We start from the raw sequence: 25,893 nt of genomic DNA, 5'->3' as shown, positions 1-25,893 counted from the left end.
ACTGATTCTAGGTTCCAAGTATGGTCTCGCTGGAACACAATTTCCTTATCTGCCAACTTCTCCCATTGAACCTCAACTGCCAACCCTTCAACTCCTCCTCCTCCTCCTCCTCCTGGACCAGAAGCTGTCTTTCAGCATTACCAGCTTTTCTACTTCAGACCTTCGAGAGAACATTCTAGCACATCTGCTACCCTTCCTGGCCTTCTATGATGTCTGCATTGATCACCTCCAACTCCCGGTTCTCTATGACTCTGTTTCTTTCCTCACTCAGGTATAAACAGTCCCAGAACCACAACCATCAGGGCCCACTCCAGATGGACATGATCTAAGTGTGACCGGCCTCTCCCTGTTCTTCAACAGTTCTACCACTCTCCACCCAATTTCCCAAAGCAGTCATTTTCAACCTTTTCCATTCCTTTTAAGTCTTTAATTCACTGAGACTTAAGAAATTTCCGATTTACTGAGAAGACTGAGGGCAGGTGCCTGTATGAAGTGTCTCCTACTTCTGAAACTTTGTGTTGTTACTTCCTCCTGAATGCCCCTCCGTCTCAAATGAAGTATCTTCCCACCCTTTCACAGGCCTGAGGCAGAGTCATGGCTACTTCACATTTTCACAATCTCCTTTGCCGTACAACTTATCATTTGCTGAACAAACCAACTGCATGTCTAAGCTTCCTCTCCCTTCACGCCAGACTACTAGAAAGGCACATCTACACTCACAACCCACACATATATCCATGCATTTCCTTTCCCCACAACCTCTACCCTTCTTCTGAAATGCTCTCGGGTCCTCCCAGTCACCAAATCCCATGGCTTTTCTAGCGCTGCATCCTTGACTCTTCTGTGACACTGCAGACTCAACTCAATCAAAACTGAACGTAATGCTCCTCTCCTCCATTCCCACCACTGATGACTGTGCTCCCAATTCTCCCAGTTAAGCCAAAGCCTCCTGGTCATCACTGACCCAATTTAGTTATCAAGTCCTCTTCCTTCCACTGTCACATCTGTCCCTCAGCCTCCCCTTCCATTCCCATGACAGAAGACATCCTGACCTCAACCCAAGTCAACACACTGCACCAGCCTCTGAGCCTCTTATTGTGAAAATATTCCTAGAGCCTTGATAGTCTAACAAGGGAATTTTAAATCCTTCAGCCTGGGAATGAAGGCCTGCTAAGAGTTGCTCTAGCCTATAGCTCTAGGCTTCATGACCTTCCCTTCCTCTATTTCATGTCATGTATTTCCCATTTCCTCTGAACTGTGGGAGAATTCACAGTTCCCAGAATTTGCCCTGCACTTCCGCACCTGCATGCCTGAAGCAGGCCAGTCCATCCATTTGTAATGTTCATCATGACTACTTACTGAAATCCTACTATTGTTTTCAAGATTTGGTAAAGATGCCATCTTTTTCTTCTCCCATAAGCTGCAAATTATTCATTTCTTTGCTCAATTTCCATGGCTCCAGTAAGCCTATCTCTTTCTTACTCATTTACTCTTAGCTCATGTTCTTTCATATGAGAGTTACCTGTGGACATGCCTTCTTGTCCCTGTTACGAGTTTTTTTCTTAGACACATTGATGAAGTTAACAACAACTATGATCATCATGACCGCCCTAACCAGCTCCTATTGTATCCTAGCACTGTGGAGAGCACATCACCTGATCACACAGCAACATTACAAGGACCGCCTCCACTCTAAGATGTGATTAAGTAACATGCCCAAGGCCCGTAGCAAGGAAGCAGCAGAGCCAGAAATTAAATTTAGGGTTCTCCAATTTCAGAAGCCATGTTCTTAACTCTCTGTGGTATTGCTCACGATCTATAGACGAAACAGATGAACCCTGAATAAAACACACTCTTCCAAAGTCCTCAAGGGGGAGAGAGTTTACTGAGCCAGAGTCCCCAGAGTTACTTAGCCTGCTTGGTCAATACATGCCCCTACAGTGAGAATATAGGTATCTCAGGCTTGAACCCTGAAAGGATGATTTCACAAGTATGACCAAGTTTTTGTGCCTCACAACCAAACAGAAGTGAAATTGAAAGTGAGGGGGAAAATCTAATTCACCAGGATTAGGTAACAGACTGACTGTCTCTTTGCCTGGGACCATCAACATGGGAAAGGCCATGAATCAAGGTCCCTCCAAAAGCCTCACTCACATAACCCAAACCACCTCCAGTAATTCTAGTTTTTGAGACTCTGACATCAGCCCTGTGAAAACATGATAATTGTACTCTGCTGACAAAGTCTGAATCAAAGTAAATGTGAGGTCTTATTTTACATGTAAACAGGCAAAATAATAATGGCATGCATACATATCAACAAGAAGAAAGTGGGGGCTGTCGCTCTCTCTAGGTAAGCGGCTAAGGGCTGTAATCCTCCGAGAGCAATGTCATTATACAGCTCAAATCCCATCACGACAAATACCTTGACAACAGAGATGTCTGTATAACAAAAGCTCTTTCAAGCTTTGGCTGACAGCCCACATACTTTAAGCAATATTTGATGTGAGACTTGGAGTTCACAGTAATGGGAATTGACCTGTATTTCCAAAGGTAAGATTTGAATGATTTCATCTCTAACTCCTACCCCATGATATCATGAGGTGGGACTGATGTACAATCTAAACCCCTGAGTATAAAAACTAAACACAAAGACACAAATGAAATCAACTCATTCTTAAAGACTGAAATTTCTTCCTTTCACTTGGGGAACACTTAAGTAAAGGAGACTGCCCCTGACCCAGCCCTGCAACACAGCACAACACAGCTGCTCTGCAGTGTCACCTCATGGAGACACAAAATGGTGTAGTCCATGAAGACAGAAGGACCGTGTCCAAATCTCCACTCTGTCACTTCACAGCTGGGCAAACGGGGCTGTGTTTCTTAACTTCTTACGAGCCTCAGTTTCCTTATCTGTAAAATGTGACTACCACCACCTACCTTCTGGATTTTGGTAATGACAAAATGAGAACACATGTAAAGCTCCTGACAAAGGGTCTGAGATACACGGCATGTACTCAAAAAAACTTCCCTCATCGGGCCTCCCTTCTCCTTCTGCAGACTGTGGGCTTCTGTAAACTATTTTCGCCAAATTAGTAATCAGATACAGTGAATAGAAGTCAACAAAATGTATAGTCTCAGATATAGGCAGGTAGAAACTGCTGCTCATAGGAACATCTGGGCAAGAGAGAGACAATAGGAGAATAACTAGGCCACACACAGGTATGTACCTGACTGGGTAAAAGGCCTTTTTGGCCAAGGTAAGATACATGTACTCCATGGCCGAAAGTCCCGGAAGCAGGCACCGTAACAGTAAGTGAGCTCTGACACTCTGTCAAACGTAATTTTAAAAAATGCTGATAAACCAACATTTGGAGTCACATTTTCCTGGTCAAGGATAAATTGTGGTTATTTCTCTAAAGCATAGTTTACTGCCTCTGGTCTAGTTTTCCCTGGGTGACATTCTGGCTGGTGAGAGAGCCCTTATTTGGTTATTTTTAAATTTATTAATTTTTCTTAGCTCTAGTCTATTGTCTTTCCTCAATAGCATACCATGGAAGCATTAAAACAAACTCTAGTCATCTCCATTTGGCAAACATGTAGGTAACCAGTATGAGAATATGTCCAATAAAGGTATTTAATATTTCTCTCATTTGTGAAGTTTAAAAATCTGCAGATTTTCAGTTATCTGATTTTTCTATGTTTCAAATAATGGGACAATCAAGTCTGTGGTGACAACATTCTATGTGCTTTTTGTAACAACCTTGCTACTATGTTTGGAAAACTAGAGTGTTACAAACACACTCTGAAGACATGCATGTCCACCTTCCTAAAAGGAGTACTGGCCAGGGGCTCCTCAGTTCCTTAAGAGGCTTCCAAAGTCCTGCCAGACCCTGGCAACGACAGGGAACAAGAGGAGCAGCCCAGCATTTCTCGGAGTCACAGAATGTCAGTCTTAAAGATTTCCTAGTTCTATCCTTTCACCTTGCCAGTAAGGAAAAGGCTTAGAGAAAAAAGTATGTGCCAATGTTCATGTACCCAACCAAAGTGTATATATAAGCCAAGTGATGCTTTCAGAGGTCTTAGGAGAAGCAACATAGAAATAAAATAACATGCCAGACAGAAACACCAAGGCACAGAGCAAAAGAAACTGTGAGGCCCACAGAACAACAGAGGACTTCTCAGCAGAGAGACTGAGAGATCAAGAACAGAGAAAGAAAAAAATTTACTAAAGCAAGAAGGTTAAAACAGCAACAGAGACCAAGTGGCAGCCGGAGAGTAGATATATTAAATTCGGTCTGCGGAGAGCTTACAAAGTAAGACTCCAGGGCACAGGAGCACCATCCCTCACAATGGTTTCTGGGTCTCTTATTTCATTAACGGCACCCACTGCCCCCCATCACCGTCATCTTAAAATGGAGGCAGTTCACAACCACCAGATCCTACGCCTTCATCTCAACACTGATAAGGGTGTAACCCTAAGCATTTGTGAAGGTGTCCTAACTATGTCAGGCCGCTAGGGTGCTGCTCCCAGCTCCAAAAGGCAGATTTACCTCATGGTCCCCACCTGACCCCCAGGAATGGGTGTCCCTCCTTCAAGGGAGCCTTTTCTCCCTCGCACCAGTGGCATCATTAACTGTGTATAAGGTACTTCGAGGTCCCCACAGGCTATGGAAAAGCGAAATGCAATTGTAATGACATGGGCAATCCTGGGCACGTAAGGGTGGGAAGAGTTAGGTCCTGAAATACAAGGCTGAGAAACGCGATTCCTCGGAGAAGTAGCCACCCCGCCCAAGCAGAGGCTGCGCTGCCTAGAAAGTGACCTCCCGGGAGCGATCACGCGCCTGGACCGAGCCTCTGCGCTCCCGCCCTGCCTCGGTCCCTCCCTCCTGCCTCCAACCTGTCCCAGCGGGCGGGCGGGCGGGCGGGCGGGGGTGCGGGGAGGAGCCGGGAGCAGCCCCTGGAGCACAGAGGCCGCCAGCACCGGCTGCTTCCAGCCCTCCTGCCTGCCCGCCCGCCCTCCAGCAGGCTGGGAGCTCGGGCTGCCCCAGCGCCCCGCGACGCCCACCTGGACGCCTGGCGACCCCCGCCCCGCGCTCTGTACCTTTACTCTGCGGAGGGTTCTGACTCCGATCCCGGAGGACGTTGATCTGGTAGACGGCTCCGTAAGGCTCAAAAAGTTCTTTCAGCTCCTTTTCCGACCACGACCGGGGGATCTGTCCGACAAACATCTTAATGGCATCTGGGTCTGGTTGGTCTGAGTGATCCAAAGCTCCGTTCATCTTGTTGGCTGTGCCGTTACTGTCAAAAACGGAACCGGGAGCTAGAGTTAGGGCGGCACGATGAGGGACAGGAAGAAAAAAATAGTGGGGGTTGGGGGGCGGGGGGGCGGGGAGGCGGAAGGAGGAGGAAGAAGAGCAGTGGCAAAGTGCCTAATGAGTCGTAGAAATTTGATGAACTAAAACAAAGCAGAGGCACCATGAGTTGCTCCTCGGCGGCGGCGAGGCTCTCACTGCGTGCTGCTGTCGAGCAGAGCCGGGGGAGCACAGGGCTGCGCCCCGCCGCCTGTCACCCAGGGCGTGGACATCTTGGAGGCTCGGGAGGCAGCTGCAAGTTAAATGTAGGTCTAGCTCTGCAAGGCTGCCATCAACGCATCAGTGCATTATCAGCCCTACCCTGTCTGTGGCTGGGAAAGAAAGCAGAGCTAGATGTCTGCTGGATTTCTCGCCCTCTCCCTGCCCCGCCCCCCACCCCGCCGCCCTTTTTGGGAGGTTTTTGGAAGAGAGGAGAGAGGTGGTAATAATAAAGTCACATGGAAAGAAAATGAAACACTTGGCAGTCCGTCAGATGACTAATGCAAGATGCGGGTGATGAATTTGCAGAGTGCGCGAGGCATCCATGTGTGCATCAAATTAGTACGTTGTTGCTACTCAGAATGGAAAGCGGTCCAGCTATGCAGCTCCGCGCAGCTGATTGGCTGCCCACGCCGGAGAAAAAGGCCGGAGCTGGGAGGGGGCTCCCCTTTAAAAAGCACATTGTTTATGGGACCCAGGCACAAAGGGTTTAATTCAGAGAGGCAAAGGAGATCTCAGAATTGCCTGCTTTGTGCTGGCTTAAAAAAAAAAAAAAAGCAGCCCCAGAAAGTTGAGTTCCCACTAAAAGACACTGAATATTTCAAATCTCTCACACTCCATAAATTGTTCTCTGTATATCTGACTTCCAGATGTTGCACTTGAGTTCTAAACAATCACACGTTTGGGAGAGAAAAAAAGAAAGTCTGCCTTTTCTTCTCCCAGCTTCAGTAAATATTTGGGGCTGACAGAGAGCACAACCATAAGCTTTTGCATATCAGTCCTCCTCAACGCTGTTTCCCAAATCCCCATTTGGAAGAGAATGCTGTATACAGCCTGCACGTCTAGTCACCATCGAGTAATACGATGATGAAGACATGTCTTTTTTTTACTTGCCCCCACCCCCTTTGAGCAGGAACAAATAGTAAAGCAAAACCACATACCCTTTTTGTGCTCCCCACCCCCGCCCCAAATATACCCCGAACCCAGCTACTCTGCCAAGTGACAAGGCTGAATGCCTCTCGGCAGCACTCATTTGCAGCACTGCCCGCTTGCTCCAGCTTCTCAGCCTGTGAAAATAGAAGGCGCCGTAACAAAGCAGGCAGACGCTGCCCCTACAGAGCCTCCTCCATGAGTACCCCCACCCCAAGAAGCAGAGAGGTCAGAAAGGGGACATGCTAACTAATACTAAACTGCAAGGGCCAGACATGATTTCACCGTAGCTTCCTGGTACTACTAAGAAGGTAGACAAAGATCTTACAGAGAGCTACTTACTTGGTTAAAATGAACCATCAGACAAATACACCATCAGAGCACTTTAAATCTGCTGTGGGTCTAGGATGGTCCTAAGCCTCTAAAAACAAGATACTCATGGCTAAAAAGCCAAAACCCTATGGTAAGGAAAAATCCTGAATGAGATTGAACCTGGAGAGCAAAGTGATGTCAAATACTCTTCGCTAGGTCCTGGCTTCAATTTCTACTTCTTCACATCCCCCTATTTTACCACTTTATTTTTTATCCTTGAAATAAACAATCAGACTGTCTAACTTGAAGCACTTTCAGAGCTTGCTCTAATCAACCTTATTGTTACAAAAAATGTTCTGCTGAATAAAATATTGAGTACAAAATCTTCTCTCAACAATTTTGGTGTAATGTAATGCTTGTTTATGTTAGAGCTAGATTGTTTATCTAGTTCTTGTGCACCTATCCTTTTTAAATCGCTCTTTGAGAATTCAATCAACACTTGAACCCTGTGGGTCTGTGGCTGCGGTGGGGCGGAGGCGGAGGAGCCCCTTGCAGTAAGGCATGTCATGTTCACACCCTGTCGGGGGTTGAGAGTGTGGCAAGACTTATTTCTGGGACAGGAAAGACTTGTGGTTACCGCTGTTGACAACCAGCTAGAATGAAAAGAGGAAAGTATTGCCACGGGTCTCGGCTAACAGAAAAGAGAAGCTGAAAAAATTGGGCTGCTGCGCCTCATCTGCGGAGCGCAGAAGGTAACACAATGGAGAACGGAGTGGCATTGTACTAGTTCTAGTGTCTGAACTCAGAATTCTAGAGCAAGCAGTCTTCAATGCTTCTGCAAATAAGAGGCCATTTATTCTTTCTTGAAAAATATAAACTCACCAAGATGCATCAAGTAAGGGAAATAGAGGAGCCAGCCAATGCCTCATGCCTCTGGCCTGTATGTGACTAGTGTACATATGTCTTTCCTCCCATGAGCCATGCTTCACTGATGCCTGGAGACCTCTCATCTAGAGGCAGTGTGGCACAGGGGCTCTGAGTTCTGGCAGCACCCCCTCCTAAATGTGCTACTTTGGGCTTCAGACTCTTCATCAGTTAAACGGGGATAGCGGACTCCACCTCTTAGACTCGTGTGCTTAACACAAGACACGGCACAAAATAAGGGGCTCTGTCACTGTCAGCGTTTCCTACTGTTAATTTCTTCTTTGCATCTGTGAAGCATCTGAAATGCATGACCATCAAAAATCTACTTTTCAATTAAAAAATTTTTATAGTATAGACTCAAACACAATTCCTATCCTAAATAATAATAATATGTGTATTTTAGTCATCACTTACATAGCAAATATTGTGATAGGTACTTTATATTTTTTCAACCCCCCCCCCCCCGCCTTTAGGCTACTTTGAAACCCACATTTACTCAGTCACATAGTGTGTCTCCATCTCTGCAGATTCCCTTCTTCTCCAGTCCTACAGAGCCACCCATGAGCACCTCTCATCTCTCTCTACATCCTTGCCAGACTACCTGCCCTTTCGGAAGTAACTTTTCCACAGATTTGCATCAAGTTCTAAGGGCAGAACAATCCCTTCCTTAAGTAAATCCAGTGATGTCCACTTGTTGTACAAGTTAAAATATTACCACCCCCACACCTTCCCGATCGAAAGCAAAATAGGTGGTCCTGTCCCATCAACCACTCTCCTGGCGCTGCCGAAATAGGTGATCCTGTCCCATTGACCTCTCTCCTGGCACTGCCGAAATAGGTGGTCCTGTCCCATTGATCACTCTCCTGGCGCTGCCAAAATAGGTGGTTCTGTCCCACCAACTTCTCTCCTGGCACTGCCAAAATGGGTGGTCCTGTCCCACTGACCACTCTCCTGGCGCTGCTGAATCACGTGCCATGAACCCCGACAGTGCTGCAGGAGCTTGGTTTACTCCCTTCTCATCCACCCAACCGAATCCTGCTCTGGACTCCCAACTCTCTCCCTGGCTGATGCTCCTTTTTAGTGGAGACTCACTGAATTCTTTCATCCTCATGGGGCTGTAGCACTGACACTTCTAAGCAAGCCAGAAATTATGTGTTCAACAGTTAAACCTTTGGAGGGACCTGCTTGAAACTATGGAAAGCCAATGTGCTTTTCAAAGAGAATTAATTACAGGAATAGACACCCCAAATCTCAGCAAGACCCTTGAGAAGATCTCATATTTACAAGAACCTCATCTCGGGCTTAGAAAATCAGACTAGCTTGCTTCTCTTCACTCCCTAGCCATTCTCAACACCCAGTACGGTGCCTCTTACAGTCCAAGAATTTACATCCAAATTCAAATAATATTTATTGAGGGGCTCCTTTTTGCCAGAAACCTTTGCCAAGTACTCGATATACAATGCTCTTCAACGGTTCCCATTGGCATCATGATCTGTTTTGGAGATGAACCCAGTGAGAGTCACAGAGATACACTGACTTTTCCAATGTCACACAAAAGGTGCCTAGAGAATGTGGATGCAGTGAGAGGTGACGGTCAGCTGTCTTCGCTTCACGTTCTGTGAGTTGGGTTTCTCCAGGTTGACGTTTCCCAACCCGGTGACCACTTGTAGTCCCTGGACACATGCGCACACATCTCTGCTGGCACCTTGCCTACAAACTGCAATGAGATCCTGAGTGCCAGTTCTGCTAGTACCCTTGGCAAGGAGCCAGCTAGAAGGCTCCTCTAAGACAGATGCCATACGGAATAAGACCGCAAGTCTGCAAGCACTATGCCAGTGGGCAGTGGTATTCTCAGTGTCAGACAAGATGAAAATGAAATCATGTTCAGAAAAACGATGAGTGCTTACTTTTTAGTTTTAACCCAGGCACTGACCTACTTCCCTGTTTTAGAGGAAAAAGAACTAGATCAACAGAGTATATGCAAAATCTTCTGAGGTTCCTCTAAGCAGTAGACTATTATAATAATTGATTCAACATATTATTATCTTTACTAGTTTTAGGACAACAAGCTTTTATAAGGACCAGTGATTTGCAGGCTTCCTTTGGAAGAATGCAAACAAAAGAATGGAAATTTCTATTCTTTTATCTTGTTCTGTGGGCGGCTTTCTGTGTTGTCTTTCCTTCATTTATATAAAAAGAACAAACTTACAAAATGGCTACGAGAATTGCCAAATGGCTATAAACTATTATACTAATGCTAAAATACATAAAATGTCATCTTCAGAATGCATACGAAATCAAGAAGTACACAAAAAATGCCTTGTCTTAGAAAAATTGTGTGTAAAGATAGAAAATCGTCCTGGTAGTTATTATTACTCTAACACTTTTTTTTTTTTTTTGATCCTTGGGGTAATCCACATCAGTGCTACCCAACCTGGTGTCATGATGGAAATGTTCTGTATTTGCACAGACCAATATGGTGGCCACTAGCTTCATGTGGCTAATGCGACTAAGGAACTGAATTTTTATTTAACTTCAGTTTACCTAAATAGTTGTAGATGCAAATATACTTGTCCTTTGCTTGGTTTTTACTGATTAGAGTTGAGATTTATCTAAACATCATTGCATGGGAGGTTTGCTTTGGAAATGCAAGAATATGGGGCCAGGAAAGCCCCATCAGTGCTTGAGGCCCTCAACAGTAGGTCAGGGAACGGTGGGCCAGCAGGCCTGAGTTCTTATCCTGGCTCAGCAACCACTTAATTCTGGGATCTGAGGCTAATCATATAACCACTCTGTTGTGCCTCAGTTTTCTCACTTGTAAAACAAATCAAGAGTATAGGCCCCATTTGGCTCTTCATTTCTATAATCCTATGGCTATGGTCTGGACCCAGAGAGATTCATGGAAAAGATAATTTAGATAATATAACCAGCTGCCTGAAATCTTGTTGTGATTCCTTGCCTGTGTCCAATTCAGTCCCTCTGGCTCACAGGTGACACAGGCTGCAGGTTGGAGAGCTGACAAGGTGTCACTGGCACTGTGGAGAGCAGCCTGGAGGCTCCGACAGGCCACTGAGTGGCCGGTTAATTGGGGTGCTGCCAGAGCCCCATCTCTCTCCAGGTATGCTACCGTTCTTCCTAATGTCCTAACTTCAGTCCCATCATTTCTGTAGCTAACCAGCCACTCTTTCAGAGGGCTCAGGAATCATTTTTAAATATCACTTGTACTTAAGTAATAGCACACGAAGAAACAGGCTTTGTTTGGTTATTACAGGAAACTGTCCAAGACTCAGCTGCTTAAGGCAAAAGCAGAAAGAACCTGGCGATGGGCCTGGTGCCTCTGGCGGGTAACAGGACAGACATGCAATTCATTAATATTAACAATCTCTACATTGTCCATTTTGGTGTGGCCATTATTTAAGAAGAGAAATCTCTTCCCAACAGACTGGCAGTGGGGCAACTAAGGTCTAAGCATCAGCTCCTTCCCACACTGCAGGCTGGAGAACACATCAGAAACTCAGGCTCCACCCCCGGGAGGCTCCCTGTCCATGCTAAACTTAGTGCAGCCTTTCGATTTAGGAAGAGGAGTCAGTGGTCATCCAACCTGGAGCTCTGGGAATTGCAACTCCCTTTTAAAATGCACTGCTTCACAGTCATCATGAAAAAAGCGTCTGTCTTCCGTGACTGCTTTTCGGCAGGGCAGAGTTTGCCCCCATTCTGACACATCAATGTCTTAACTGTAGTGGCATCTGGGGTTGCTGGAAACTTTGGGTAAATTTAACAAAATGTTTTATCAGTTACACCACCAAAAAGATGTGAAAATAATGACACTCCCCTATTTATGTGGAAGGTATTGTTACTATTTATTATGTGCAGCAAAACCTTTTGAGTCAATGCCACATACATTATGGAATGAGGCCCCAAGTCATCTCTGAGATGGCCACACGTCGGCTAGTGAATTCACACGGAAAATTAACCAGAGCAAATACCCTCAACATTACAAAGTCAAAGCCCTTCTCCAAACGGTCAGATTGTCATTAAATAGCTTGAGCTCCTCTGAAGAAAAGGTTCAGGCTTCCCATATATCCATATATATGTATACCTTATGATCAATCCTGTACTTCGACAAAATTAAAAACATAGTTTCTTAAGAATGTACAGGACATCATTGTTATTCACAGACAACTAAGAAATAATACATTTGTGTTCTTGGGGACAGGCATTCTGCTGGATTACCAAAGGTACTGCTGAACTGTGTTCGGTCGGGGGTCTCAAATGCTTGCCAGAGTAAAAGGCATCCAAGACTTGGAGAGAACTACTCCTGCAGAAAAGGTCACACAACATAGGCATTTGGACTCACCAAGTAAAAGGCAAACCTTATTACCTTATCTCAATGTGACTGCTAGTAAAAGGCAGAAAGCTGAAAAACCCCCACAAAGAAGTAAATTTGAAGACATCTAGGGGGTACCTGATGGCTGAACAGACAATAACCCTCCCTGCGAAGGGAGCAAGGCGGCAGCTTAAAGACAGCCCTCACCCAGGCAACTCATTTCCTTCTGTGATTTACCAGAAATAGTTCAGTGGACTTCAGGGCCAAGTAGGAGGCATTTGCACAGGGAGAGGTAGGTGTTTTAGATGAACTTTTAGAAATGGCAACAGGGAAATAATCACCACAAGGAAGATTTATTGAGGGCTTCACATTCCCAAAGTGCTTTAGGGGCGCACACCAATGAATCCTCTCTCCTGCGGCTGAGCTCCGTGTGACTGCCCCTCACTTTACAGACAGGAAATTCCTCCAGGAGCCCCTGCTTCTGTGGCAGGTCTAGGGTATCCTTCCAGTCTGACTTACCTGCCAATGGCTTGATGCTGCTGAAGCCACCTGTTGGCTATGGGCAACTAATTGAAAGTGGCTCTTTGGATGTTTGACAGCAGACTGGTTTGGCCACAAGTGAACTACAAAGAGAATCCTTGTAAAATGATAAGATGAAAACAAATGTAGGGGGAAACTCAACAGGGGCCGGCGCTTCCCAAGATGAAGAATGATTTTTAACACAAATGTCCCCCCTGCATCCACAGTCCAACAACAAATGATTAAAGGACCCACATCAAGAGGGGCAAACCAAAGAGACACGACATCTGATTCCCTGCAGACTAGGTTGCGGTGACTGTGCTTCTCCAGGCAGGCAACTTCTGTTTTTACCACTGAAGATACTTTGCCTGGACTTACTTATGCAAGAGAACATGGTCAGTGCGGATTCACAACCCTCTCCACGTGCTTCAGAAATGTGGGTGGCGAAAGCCAATTATTCCCCTTTGCAGAATCTTAAACACAACTGAGGTTTACCCTGAGTCCTTTTCTTTCCTTCTCATTCTCAGTTACTGAATATTTGCTTTATATCAGGCACAGTGCTAGGTTTGAAGGTGAGAGAGCTGAAAAATAGGTCGTTGATGTCCTGCTACTGCTCACGGCCAATTAGAAGGGACAGATATGGACACAACAAAAAACCAAAACCAATGTGATAAGGCCTGTAATAGAGCAATAAATAAAGGCCTGGAGTAAGGTAGAAACAAGTGACTCATTAAGCCAAGGGGACTGGGCATTCAGCATTCTAAACCACACTGCATCCCTGTAAGCAATGTTTCAGTGAAATTTTGCAGGGGGCGGCGGTGGGTGGCGGGTATCAAAGCCAAAAGACAACGGGCTGTACCATTTCACTTAGTTGGCAATGGGATTGAAACAAAACAAAAAATTGGGGAGAAAAAACTGGCTCTAACAAGGAAGGGAGCTGGGAAGGTGGGAAACGTGGTCCCAGGGCACAGCTCCTCTCCAACCACACATGTGAGAGGCACAGAAGCACCAGCAAAGAGTCTGGCGCCGACGGCAGTCAGGTGCACGGCTCACCTTGCACAGGGGACACAGCCTTATCCCCCAACCTGCACTTGAAATGTCACCCCCTGGAGCCTGTCCCGCAAAGGCCCTTCCGTTTCCACTCTTCACTCTCACACGCAGTGGGAATCCTGTGGAGAGGTCACTTACTCTCAAGTATTTGAAAATAACTGCCCTCATCCTGACCATTAAACTCTAATCTAACAGCACACTCTGGCACCACCTCAAATTCAGGACACCTAAAGTTGATCTCTTCCTGTCTTCTTTTCCTCGAATTAGCTTTTAGACTCATTCTTCTCTGTCTTTCATACTGGCTCAAACTCCCTTCCCAACCAACAATCCATGACCGAAAATGGTGCTGCACACAGAACATATGCATAATGCAGACTGGCTGCTTGCTCTGGCCTTCCTCTTCTCGGACCGCGGAACCTCAGAAGCAGTGATTCATGGAACCCCCATCAAGGGCATGGTGGAAGCGTGAAATCCTGAAGACAGGGATGTCTCATTCAATCATTCACTTAATCAATATTTATGAAGCGACTCTGACAAATTCAAGGAGCTGGAGTTACCACAGTGACTAAAGTGGGGGTAAAACAGTCTTTATGGAGTTATATTCTAGAGTGGGCATGAAATAGGCAAATAAGTCAGTCTTATAGATCTAAAAAGACCATTTTGACAGAGAAAAATAAAGCCTGCAGGGGAGGGGGTTGCTGGGTATTAAATAAGAGGGTTGCAATATTAAATAGGGTGGTCAGGGAAGGCCTCATCCGGAAGGTGAGGATAGTCTCAGCACATCCTCAACACACGTTTACTGAATGAATAGATTTAATACAGCAAGCCAGAAGTCTTCAAAGTTGTAAAATTAAATCACATGTCATGTGATCCGTCGCTACTATTATTAAGAGCCACGTTATCCCGTCCAGTGCTGTCCTGTTAAATCCGAGAGTCAATACACCTATTACTAGTCAGTTACTGAGTCATGCCTATTTTTCTCCAAATGCCCGCTGGGTCCACTTGTCCTTGCACAGCCACTGTCCTGATTCTGGCTATCCTCTTGTTCTCACTACATTATTATTCATATAAAACTGTTTGGTGGGCTTTCCTAATTTGGACTAAAGGACAAAGGCGTCACTGACCTTTGTGCTTGCCCGGCATCCAGAACTCCACCTACTTTTCTGTTAAATGTTGATTATCTGCCCATTCATTATTCATTTTATCATCTCTCAATGGCAGAATTTAATCTAAGGCTGGTCTCTCCTCAACCTGCTTTTGGCCTACCTGTCTCGGTCGTAAATGATGTGTAATCAAGGAATACAACTGGAATGAAATGCCAGGCTAAGGAAGGCAGCCAGCAGCGTGAGGTTTGATGTGAATGCACTGGAGATTACGGACACCACTGTCTCCTTCCACTGATCTGGAAAATCAAAAGCTGACAGTCCATGGGATATAATTACGTCATATTAATGACAGTAGTTTAGAAAGAAAACAGAACCCACTTGTGAAGATGGGTATGTATTTATTACATTCAAGTGTATTTCTTTTTCCCAAAAATGCCTTCAAACTCCAATATTTGTGAACAGTCAGCATAAAGAAAAAAAATGATCTTAGAGCAGCCAGAAACGTTATGTCACAAAGTTCCCATCCGGATGCTCTGCACTTTGAGGTCTTTGGAGAACTCTTCAACCCACTCCTCCAAGATCTCTCACGTTGGTTTTCCACAGCCTGATCACCTGCATTTCAAACCCACAGAAGACAAGGAGCACATGAAAGGGAGGCTCTGTAACAGGCAGGCCCAGGTCCTGGTGGGGACAGACACCAGGGTCTGAAATCGCCTCAGGGTGAAAAGCCCACCCGTAGCAGGGACTCAGATGTGTTCCCTAGCCACTCTCAAGGACAGCAGCACAGCGGAATTATTAATTTGTATAATGACAAGCTTGTTTCATCTAAGGGGTCACATTAAGCTCAATAAATTCTGCTTAAGGAGGCCGGGAAATATATAATTTATTCTAAGAAGCGTTCCTTCAAAATGAGACAACAAAGAGAATTGGTGCCTTAAAGGAGAAGCTTTCAACTATACTGCAAACTTAGTTAATCAGACTGACTCATTCCTCAGGGATGAGCTGAGATGTTACTCTGGTTTTCACATGTCGAGATTTGTGTACCACCTAATTTTCTGTCATTAAATGCAACAACTGACTCTGCCTAAACTCTTCGGCTTTGTTTGGGTTAATACTGCTGAGTATTCTGCTGGGTTTTTCCCTACCTGTGATTGTTTTTGTCATATTTGTCCAGGAGAAATAAGGGCGACAGGTGGAGTACATGGGAGCAGTAAGTTGTTCCCTTTTGGGAGTTTGTTTTTTCAGTCAATAATGTATCGTGAATCCAGAAGTAAACTTTAGTTCTTTCTCTTCAACACATCACAAAAGATGATTGGTGAGGTTTAAAAATTGGATATAAAATGCCCCCAAGAGATGACTGATACCACTAAAGGGACAAGCATACATTTCCTACAATTTTCCTGTCCGGACACAACAAAAAGCAATCAGATGCACTACAGTGACTGCACTGAATTCCTCGACAGCAGTTCAAAACATGCGCCTCTCTGACAGTCTCAAAGCAATTTGCAAGAAGACTTCCAGAGTTCTCTGCAGGCCACCTCATCCTGCACGTTTCCCTTCCATGCAAATATGCTGGTCTGTCATGCTACAAAACCACATCTCAAAAGGCAAAGTCCAAATGATATTTTACTTTGCTGGTTTTTAAATCCCTAAATTGTATCTTAAGATGAAATCAGTACCAAATACTACATTTTGATTTGGAAATCTACAGGTCCTGTCTCTTTGCTTCTTCTCTCTCTCAGCAAGTCATAAATTCCATTTATCATCTTAAATCACCAATTAAAATAGGTTTTGACACTTAATTTGCTTATTTCTTAAAACACACACCATCAGATATAACCCCCTAAACAAATAAGAGTAAAAGTAGAATTACGTGCTAAATTAGAATGGCTGTTATACTAAGAAGCTGAATATCATTACATCAAAATTCCCCATAGTCGATTTTTTTAAAGCCATTTCTTCATTTTTTGACACTACATCTGGCACAATGAATACAGATGATCATGTGTTTATATGTCTGTCTAACTGCCTTTCCCAAACACAGCCAGATGGAGGCTTTCAGAATCAAATTAATTTCAGATTAATTCACTCTGGACCCACTCCAGTTTCATGACTCTTTGCTTTGAGGCAGCAACCAAATTGATGTGAAGTCATCAACTTGAAAGAGCACAGGTTCCTCGATCTCAAGGGAAAAAAAAACTGTACGATTCTGCGGTTGCTCCCCCTACCCAAAAAGAAATCCATTCAGGTACCACAAGATGCCAGTTCAGGGACTGATCAACATTTCACGGTGTCAGAATCACCCAGGAAGAATGTTTCTTCTTGGACCCAAATATGATCACAGTTAATTGTACATCCAATATTCATAATGCCTTTAGATGAGATAATTCCAGGGAAAATTAGCATCTCCATTAGCAACAACAGAACCAAGGGCGTTAGGGTAAACTTGCCACATAAGCAGAGTCAGGTACGACCTGTGACACAAGAGAGTTAATTCTAAAGGCACAAAGCGCGTGTTCTCTGTCTCTAGCTGTAGCTACTGAAGGAACTATAAACAAATGTAGCTGGGCTTTGCATGCTGTCAATCTTGGTGGATGCCTTTATTATCCTACTTGTTTCTATTGCAATTTGGGTTTCCATGGAGACCCAACAGTCAGCTCTAGAAAATTATAAGATAAATGTCAGACGGTGATAACGGTGTTAATGAAGCTTCGGTGACAAGCAGCTCTGTGCTTCAAATAATAAGCCTATTTTCTATTAGCATATGTATAACCTGTCAAAAAAAATACCTGGAAGAGAATATTCAAAAATATCTATCTATATTTAAGAGGGGACAGGTGAAAGGCCCCTCTAGAATGGCTTAAATGTGGTGGGTCAACCTAAGCAACGACAAAAAAATTAAATTGCCAGTTTCTTGGGAAAATTAGGCATGGGCCAATGGCTCTGAATGAGGCTTTAGCTGACATTCAGAAATACCTGACTTCACTTGGTCATAAAAGTTGTTCTTGTAATGTGGTCCAGGGAATCTGTTTTTGTTTCTGGAAGCTAAGAGCTCTACTCGCTAAGTCTGACCGTGGATGATGATGAGCTTTAGAGAAATCAATGCCACAGCCAACCTCATGGTACCTGTATTAATGGAGCCCACCACCTCCCTCGGGGCTAGGTTGCTGGATAACTCTAATGGGATTGCCAGAGTCCACAGCCATCCTTGCCTATTCCACAGCCAAACAGGTGCTACTGAAATTTTAGCAGGTCAGAGAAACTGACAACTGTGACAAGAGTTATGTAAGTTTGATACATTCTGAAGACACAAGATGAGACTATGGAACTGCGAACTACAGCACAGTTCAAGGAAAGATGCTACAGAAAGTAACTGAAGGAAAAATTTCCTTTTTTGGGAGAAAAGATTACTAAGGAATACAGCAGATTTTTATCTTTTGTTCAAGTACATCCTTTAGGATTCTGAGTTAAAAGGTTAAAAAGTGACAATTAAAAGGGTGGGAAGTTAAAAGGATAATTTTCCAAGTCACAGTCTCTCCAGAAAGACAACACAGACTTGCATAGTTAATGCTATTTGACATCTCGCTATAGTCCCATTATTTAATCCTTCCCACCGACTTTTTCTTTATTTAACAACTGTTTCCTGAGAACCTACTTGGTGTCACGTACTGTGTTCAGAACACAATGACGAACAACGCGTTGTCACTGCTCTTATATTCCTCATTGTTTAGTAGCTTGTACAACCTAATGTTCAAGGTCTTGAATGAGGTGTCACAAAGTTCTTTTCTCTCTGTCCAAGCTTGGTCCAGTTTTGCAGTGACTACATGAGTATGTTTTCACCGGGCATGGCAACTCTTTTGGCTGCACCCCTGCATGCGGAACAGCCCCAGTCTTCTCCCATCCACTCACTCCTACCTGACTCCCTGCCAAGCCCATTCTTCAAGAGGAAAATTCACAGGAGTCAAACCCAAGGTCTAGGATTTAACTGGGCCGTGGTGCTACGGACAGGACTTTCAGTGTAGCTTTTGAAGAAACTACAGAAATTCTTGTTCCCTGGACAGCATTTCTTTTTCTCTTTAGAAATCTCTCTTCTAACTCTGTAAGGCTTGTGTAGACTGTCCCAGGCCTGCCTCCTACTCAGAGAGGGGGCTACTTCTCCCATGTCGCAAGATGGAGCATGACCACAGTGAGACTCAGGGCAGAGTGGGAAAAGAACAAATGGCTTAAACCAGACACCCTTGTTTTTAGGAGAAAGAATATTCTGTTTCCTAAAAGCCCTGACTTACATATTTTTTTTTTTTTCCTTGACTCAATTCACCATGAGACGTAAAGATCCAGGGACTCAAGCTAGGGTTTGGTCCAGAAAAAACAACCTCATTCCTCCTTTTAGTTCAAGACTAAAATGATCTTTTGCTCTCTGTGGCCAGCTGGCTCTCTGGAGCCACAGGTTCTACACCAAGGCTCGTGGCCATACATAGGGTCCCCTGTGTATACGCTACTGATACATCTCCAGGAATAAGGTGATGGAAGAGTCCAGAGTTCAAAACTCTATCCGCCTCACTCAACTGGAACGAACATAGCCTTGCCAAAAGACAAAATAAAAACAATACAAAACAAATAATCCATAAACTGTCGACAACAGCAAAATCCTACAATATCGTCACTAACTCTCACACTCCCTCGTCTCTTTCCCGGTTATCCCATCCATGGAAAAGATACAGAAGAAAAAACCATTCAAGCACACACAAAGCCTGGGATACTGGCAACACGATTCTTTCATAGGGGCCAAAGTGGTAATCTGAATCCAGGGAATATACAGGAAAAGCCATAAGGTTTAAATTTAATAACTTGATTTGAACTATGGGACCGGAGATGGAAATCTTTCAGTTGTAAATTGAGGCTTAATATTATACTACTAAAAACTGGGTGGGGAAACAGCTGTGGTCATGGAAACAGACTACAAACAGCATGCCTTTCTCACCAACAAGTCTAACCAGTTAAATAGCCTCATTCTTCCTTAACTAATATTCTTTATTTTACTCCTGAAATTTTTATGATCTCACAATATTCTTGAAAGGTGTTAGGGAGTTGAATATTTAAGCCAAAAAGTCACCTGTAATCATTGTTGATATTTTTACACTACTGAAATAATTACTGTTCTTTTTAATAACCACACAAAAGATCTAACTGTAGTTCTTCAGTGTTAAAATGACAGGTCTAGAGTGGGGCCCCAAAATTAATCATAATTTTCCTGAATTCCTAATATTTGCTAAATGAACTCCTTGGAGAGACAGGAGTTACGTATGTGAGAGAAATAAACAGATTATGATATAAGCGTTGCACAGCACACTTCAAAAGCAAATGCAAAAGCGAAAACTGAAAACAAATGGCTGCCCAGGTGTTTTGTTTTCTTCCTGCTGGTTGACATGGGGAGGTTTGGGTACACAAAGGCAGCTCAACTGCTGATCTGAAACCCGGAGCTCAGTGCAGCCGCTGTTGGTTCAACCATTATCTCCACTTTGAATGGTGTCAAAAGTATCTTTCAGATTTTAGGTTTGTATATTTGTTCTTGCAGACCATTTTATAAGGTCAATCAAACGAAAGAAACTGAATGGGAATTCCCAAATCAGTGAAGTCATTCAAGTATGACTATGAAGGAAGTCTTTCCAAAACAAGGTGGATCGCAAGCTCCTCTAAGATATGGCACGCAGGGTTCATGTTTAGATAGCAATGCACACACTTACTATGCTGGGAGGGGCGTCACGAAGTAACTAGGTCAAAATAAAGATTATAAACCACAAAAAAGTGATACCTGTGCTCTTTCCTTCAGCTCTATGTTTTCTTTGAAAATCACAATGTGCGTGTGTATTTTCCAGATGACTGATTTAGGGAAAACAGAACTACTTGGAAAGATTTGTGTCTTACGTTGGTAAAGACAACAATGAAACAGAGATCACTGATGTTGAAAGCTAAAAACTCACCAAGGACAGGATGATACAGAAATATTAAAAACAACCCATATTACCACAAAAACAATTTTAATTACCCTCCCAGGGTCATATGGTATCAATTTCGGAAACCACATTTCCCCTGGGAAATTTAACTGTGAGCTTTTCTGTGTCCGTATTATCAGGGATGTATTTAACAGGGGAAAGGCATTAGGGTTTTTCTGGAGATCAGCTGACAAGTGCTGAATATCTGAAGACAGTATATTTCCATCGGGGCAGATGCAAGATGATGAGGTAGCTTCCTAATTATGGGCTTATAATGACACACACACTTAGCGATCAGCTTGTTTTGGAGGCTTCCATTCAGAGGTTTCATTAGCAACCCAAAGAATCGTGATCTCTGTGGACAGCTTGGAAACGTTCTACCTCAGCACACAGGAACATGAGAAGCCAAAGAAAGTCAGTGAGAGCAGAGCACGGGAGAGGCAGCAGTAAGAGGAACACTAAATGCTTCCCAAAGCCCCCCTCACAAAGCGCAAAGCCTCGGGTTTATTTAGTACGCTGCTTCTGGAAATCCCACCTCCTCTGGCCACAGGGCTCATACTTACTTTATAGAAAAGATTTCTTCTTGAGGAATTTTCACCTAGATTACACGAAACCCACAGATCTGGGCATTCAGCTGTGTGGGAAGTAAAACTGCATCAGCTGATGAGGATGCGGACATTTCCTTAACATACGTGCCAATAGGTCAGACGTGGTGGCTCATGCCTGTTATCCCAGCACTTTGAGAGGCTGAGGCAGGTGGCTCACCTGAGGTTAGAATTCAAGACCAGTTTGGCCAACATGGCAAAACCCTGTCTCCACTAAAAACACAAACATTAGCTGGGTGTGGTGGCGCACACCTGTAGTCCCAGCCACTCAGGAGGCTGAGGCATGAGAATCGCTTGAACACAGGAGGTGGAGGTTGTAGTGACCGAAGATCGCACCACCGCACTCCAGCCTGGGTGACAGAAGGAGACTCTGACTTGGGAAAGAAAAAAAAAACCTGTCAATAATGCCAGTGTGGTGGCAGGGACTGGGGAGCACTCACAAGGGGGTTACTCTCCTAAATGGGTTATAACTCAGGACAAATGCGTTCCAGCTCAGAGCCAGGTCCCTAGTGATACCAGAGCGATGAGGTTTATTGAGGCAATTTTTAATATACTAAGTGACCTTTATTGACAGGCTACTGGGCTTGTTTTGTGTGTGTGTGGTTTTTTTTTTTTTGGTTTGTTTTTAAGACAATAATCGATAACAACAGGGGCAATGAGCTTGGCTGGCTGGAGGCAGATACTGCTCTTTCCCCCCTTAGTTAACAAAAACATTCCAGAACCCTGACAGACAAGAATAATGGTGAAATAAATTATGGAACCACTTATGTATGAAACCATACATTATTAAAACTACTCTAAATGGGTCCTTAATCTAAATAAAGATGGTCATTTTAGGAAGCCAGGCATCTCAAGAATGAGAAAGGACACAATGTTATTGTGACCCAAGATATAAAAGGTGGATCGCTTTGCCAGCAGACAGCGAGGGTATCAAACTGCCCTTGACTATGATTAAAATTCATATATGTCTCTAACACTGGATGAGTCTCAGCTTCAATTATTTACAGCCCTGTATTTCTGTTGGTTAAAGATAGGAGAAAGAAGCATATTGGGCAAAACTCACTACTAATATTTACACTTGGCCTATTCCAGACCAGTCAGCAAAAGCAATGCCTTCCATTCTGTGCTGTGTGAAGGCAGCCACAGGCCTCCACTGGCAAAATCTGAACAATGAGCAATGCCCACAGCTTAGGGTCCTCACTGTTGCCCACAATACCAATTTAGTATGGCTGAAATAACTTTTACTCTCTCAATTGTAATACAAGGAACCTTAATCCACACATTTAGAAAAAAACAGAGGAGCCCCTTCCTTATCAAGCCCCGTTCTTCTTGCCATCCTGGGGTCACTTCCATGGCTGTTCATTTATGCAAATAAACCAGCAGCGCTCTCGTACTCTTTTAATGTAAAATCTAGCTGGCATACGGATACTATTTCACACACCTTCCTCGTTCTGCCCTGTGGCCCTCTAAGGGACAGAGAAGCTTCTTTGCTGCCACTGTGCCATGCCTCCTGCTGGGAGGAAGGAAATCTTGCCTTGTGTGTGAGCCCAGGCAAGGCTCTGCTTGGCAGTTTTACAGACCTGTGGTCAGGTGTTCACAAAAACGGATTTGCAAGTAATACAGTAATATGAAATCTCAACTCTCTGCCGTGGAGATAATTATAATCAGGACAATTTCCTCTTAACAAAATCGGCAAACTGTGATTATGTGTGTTTCTGTAACTTAAATTCTGCACTAAATACAAGAGGAATCCACTTGCCTTGCATACACTGCCATGTGATTATGAAACACTGAACCAAATCACCTTAAAAGACTCACCCTACTTAACAAAGGCATCCTGGTTTATATGCATAAAAGCCACACTCCAAAAAGCTTATGGGGACAAGCTTTGCACAACCATTCTATTTTTTAATGACTACAGAAGCTCCTGGGGTTCACGGTATTAAAAGAAACAAAAAAGGAGGGAAGTAGCGTTGGTTTTTAATTACTTCTACCTCTAAATCTAACAATCTTAAAGTAAGTGTTCTTTAAATATTTAGAAACAAACTAAAATGCAACCCATTTGACTTGTCCAGACACTGCTTTTGTGCCAGTACCACTACCGCTGGCATCACAATTTCTCACCAAGAGTGCAAAGCCAAAGCAAATGAAAAGCTATGATTCTTCTTCCCAAAGTACCGTCCTTCACAAAAACAAAAACCTGAGAATACCAAGTAGCAGTTTCTCTTGAATCCATCATCCCTTTTTCATTCGCTGTGTGTCCTGGCACCCAAGCAGAGAGCCTGGCATGTTCCAGGGAGTGGCTGGGTGGACGGATCACAGATTGATCAGATAAATAAACAGGACATAGTAATGTGTCTCTTAGTTCAGGCACTGATCTCATTCTAATGACTTCCAGTAATTTTCATTAAGGCATCCTGCAATCCGAATGTGAATTTAGAGAACTACGTTGACCAAATCAGCTCCATCTTCTTCTTTCAAATAAACACAACCTTTCTCATGTCACACGCCATGGCTACAGGCTGACCGCTGAGCTGCCTTACTTTTCACCCATGCTATCAGGACACCCAGGCAAAGATAACACTATGTGGATAAACACACTTGGGGATGTGGCTATGGGTTGCAAATGCAAGATGGGCTTATCTGATGACAGGGAGAGTCAAGGTGCCTCTGGCCTCACATGGAAAGAATCCTGAAAAGTCCTCTTAGATTATGAGAAAGATTCCATTATTTAGCAATGGTATATAGTAACAAATCACCGACAGAGCACATGAGTGTGTCGCCATTGGGGAATGATGGAATGTGGCTTAGTGACCCCACGATATTCTTCTCCAATAGTTCCCTTCCACCAGCTAAGCATGACCACACACAGGCCACACAAGGAGTAATAAAATGGAAAGGCAAAACAAAGTTGCTTGTTTAGATTATAACAAAAATATTTCTTCATTACAGAAGGTGGATTGTTTGGACCTGAAACACAGCTATGCTTACACATTATTTTATCCATTTTTTAGGATACGTGTAGAGATACAGACATATTCTGTATGTTCGACAAGATACCCTGGTAGAAAGCTCGATTAATGACACTTTGGGTCCTTTTGGAAAACCCTCACATGAATGTGTGGAAAATGCTGCTAATAAGTGTCATTATTTGAATAATTCATTCATTCATTAAAATGAATCTCTGTAAAATATTACAAAATATTTGTAGGAAGTGTAGTAAATGGAAAAGAGGGAGGGTTTTGATGCTTCAGACCCAAGTTCAAATCCCAGCTCTTGAAGCTTTCTTGCTGTGCAATCCTGGGACGGGATCAGAGTGCCAGATCCTCCAGCAACAGAACGAGTACAAGGAGGCCCACCTCTCTGTGCTGTTGTAAGGATTCCGTGGAATGTTTTACACATCTAGCAGTACCAGAGGAGAGTACAGGTAGGTATTCTCACAATGTTCTTGGATTTTAAGTAGTAGTTAGAAAAAGAAAAAGGTATACATAAGGAATAATTGTTTCTCATACAATGTAAACAACGTATATAAAATCCACATTTTAAACAGAAGCTACCGGGTCTAACCTGATCTCCAGCACCCAGAACGCTACAGTAGCGCAGCCAGTACTGGTAATGACAGTAAAAAAAGAAAAATAAATGAAGCAACTTCGTATCTACCACAGAGGCCTGGCTGGATTTTCTAAAGCATGTCTGGTTTATGTGCAGTGGTTCTACACTCAGCTTGAAGGGAGCCCTGCACAGAGTGTTAAAATCTCTCTGCAGTCACCCACAGCTCACTTCCGCTCTCCACTTCCTGCCTTCAGCGTCCCCACCCTCTTTCAGTAGCTGATTTGAGAATATAGATTTCCCAGAACAATTCTATCCTTTACTATCTCCACCCCACCAACTGGTTCTGTGCGGACAATTTTACCTGATTCCCATATTAAACGCAATCACTCACCAGGCAGTCATGTTTTCAAACGTGGGAGTCCTGCATACAACCTGCTCTTTGCTTGGTCAGCACAAAGCACATTTCAGAGACGCTCCTGAATCCTGACGCTCCTGCAAACCCATCTGAAGCTCAGCCAGCTCTTTCAACAACACATAAAAGTATCTCCGCCACACAGATGCCTGAGACTCACTTATAGAGCAATTACAAACCTTGAGCAGCAGTAGTGTTTTACATTTGTTCTGTTCTGTATTTTTAGCCCGGGCTTTTTCCTTTCATGGATTATGGTAAATATAACATTTGCTTCCAGAATGTGGGACTTGCTGGGATCATAAAAGAAAGTGCATCACAAGCAGATTACCTTTGGCTACTGCATTACAGGGAGGAACATAGTTACGCTAAGTGGATGGATTTAGTTATATTCAAATTCTATTAAGCTGCCTTGCCTTCGACATAGAAATAAACAAGGAAGTCTTACTGCTTCGTGTATTTTCAACTCCCCACTCCCCAATCAGGGCTTGGCGAGGGGTGCTTTTTTTTTTTTTTTTTTTTTTCTGTTTCCTGAGATAGGGTCTCCCTCTGTTACCCAGGCTGCAGTGCAGTGACACAGTCATGGCTCACTGCAG

At 43.8% G+C, this 25,893-nt stretch overlaps 1 protein-coding gene across 50 annotated transcripts in view; it reads right to left on the bottom strand.

Annotated features, from left to right (window-relative positions):
* Window positions 1-25,893, bottom strand: part of CELF2 (CUGBP Elav-like family member 2) — an 866,142-nt gene that overhangs the window by 163,786 nt on the left and 676,463 nt on the right. For 39 of the 50 annotated variants that reach the window (XM_074000974.1, XM_045361822.3, XM_045361824.3 and 36 more), the window contains one exon: window positions 5,102-5,298. In XM_074000974.1, the coding sequence (XP_073857075.1) occupies window positions 5,102-5,279 (178 nt within the window). In that variant the 5' untranslated portion in view covers window positions 5,280-5,298. Of the gene's footprint in view, window positions 1-5,101; window positions 5,299-5,475; window positions 5,698-25,893 lie in introns of those variants that run through there. The other 11 variants (XM_005564613.5, XM_065519958.2, XM_065519960.2 and 8 more) reach the window with 1 other exon arrangement.

The sequence above is a fragment of the Macaca fascicularis genome, chromosome 9 (assembly GCF_037993035.2).
Source record: "Macaca fascicularis isolate 582-1 chromosome 9, T2T-MFA8v1.1".
In the NCBI taxonomy this organism is placed as follows: Eukaryota; Metazoa; Chordata; class Mammalia; order Primates; family Cercopithecidae; genus Macaca; species Macaca fascicularis.
Note: the sequence above shows the minus strand (reverse complement) of the source record. Positions and strands in the feature narration are given on the sequence as shown.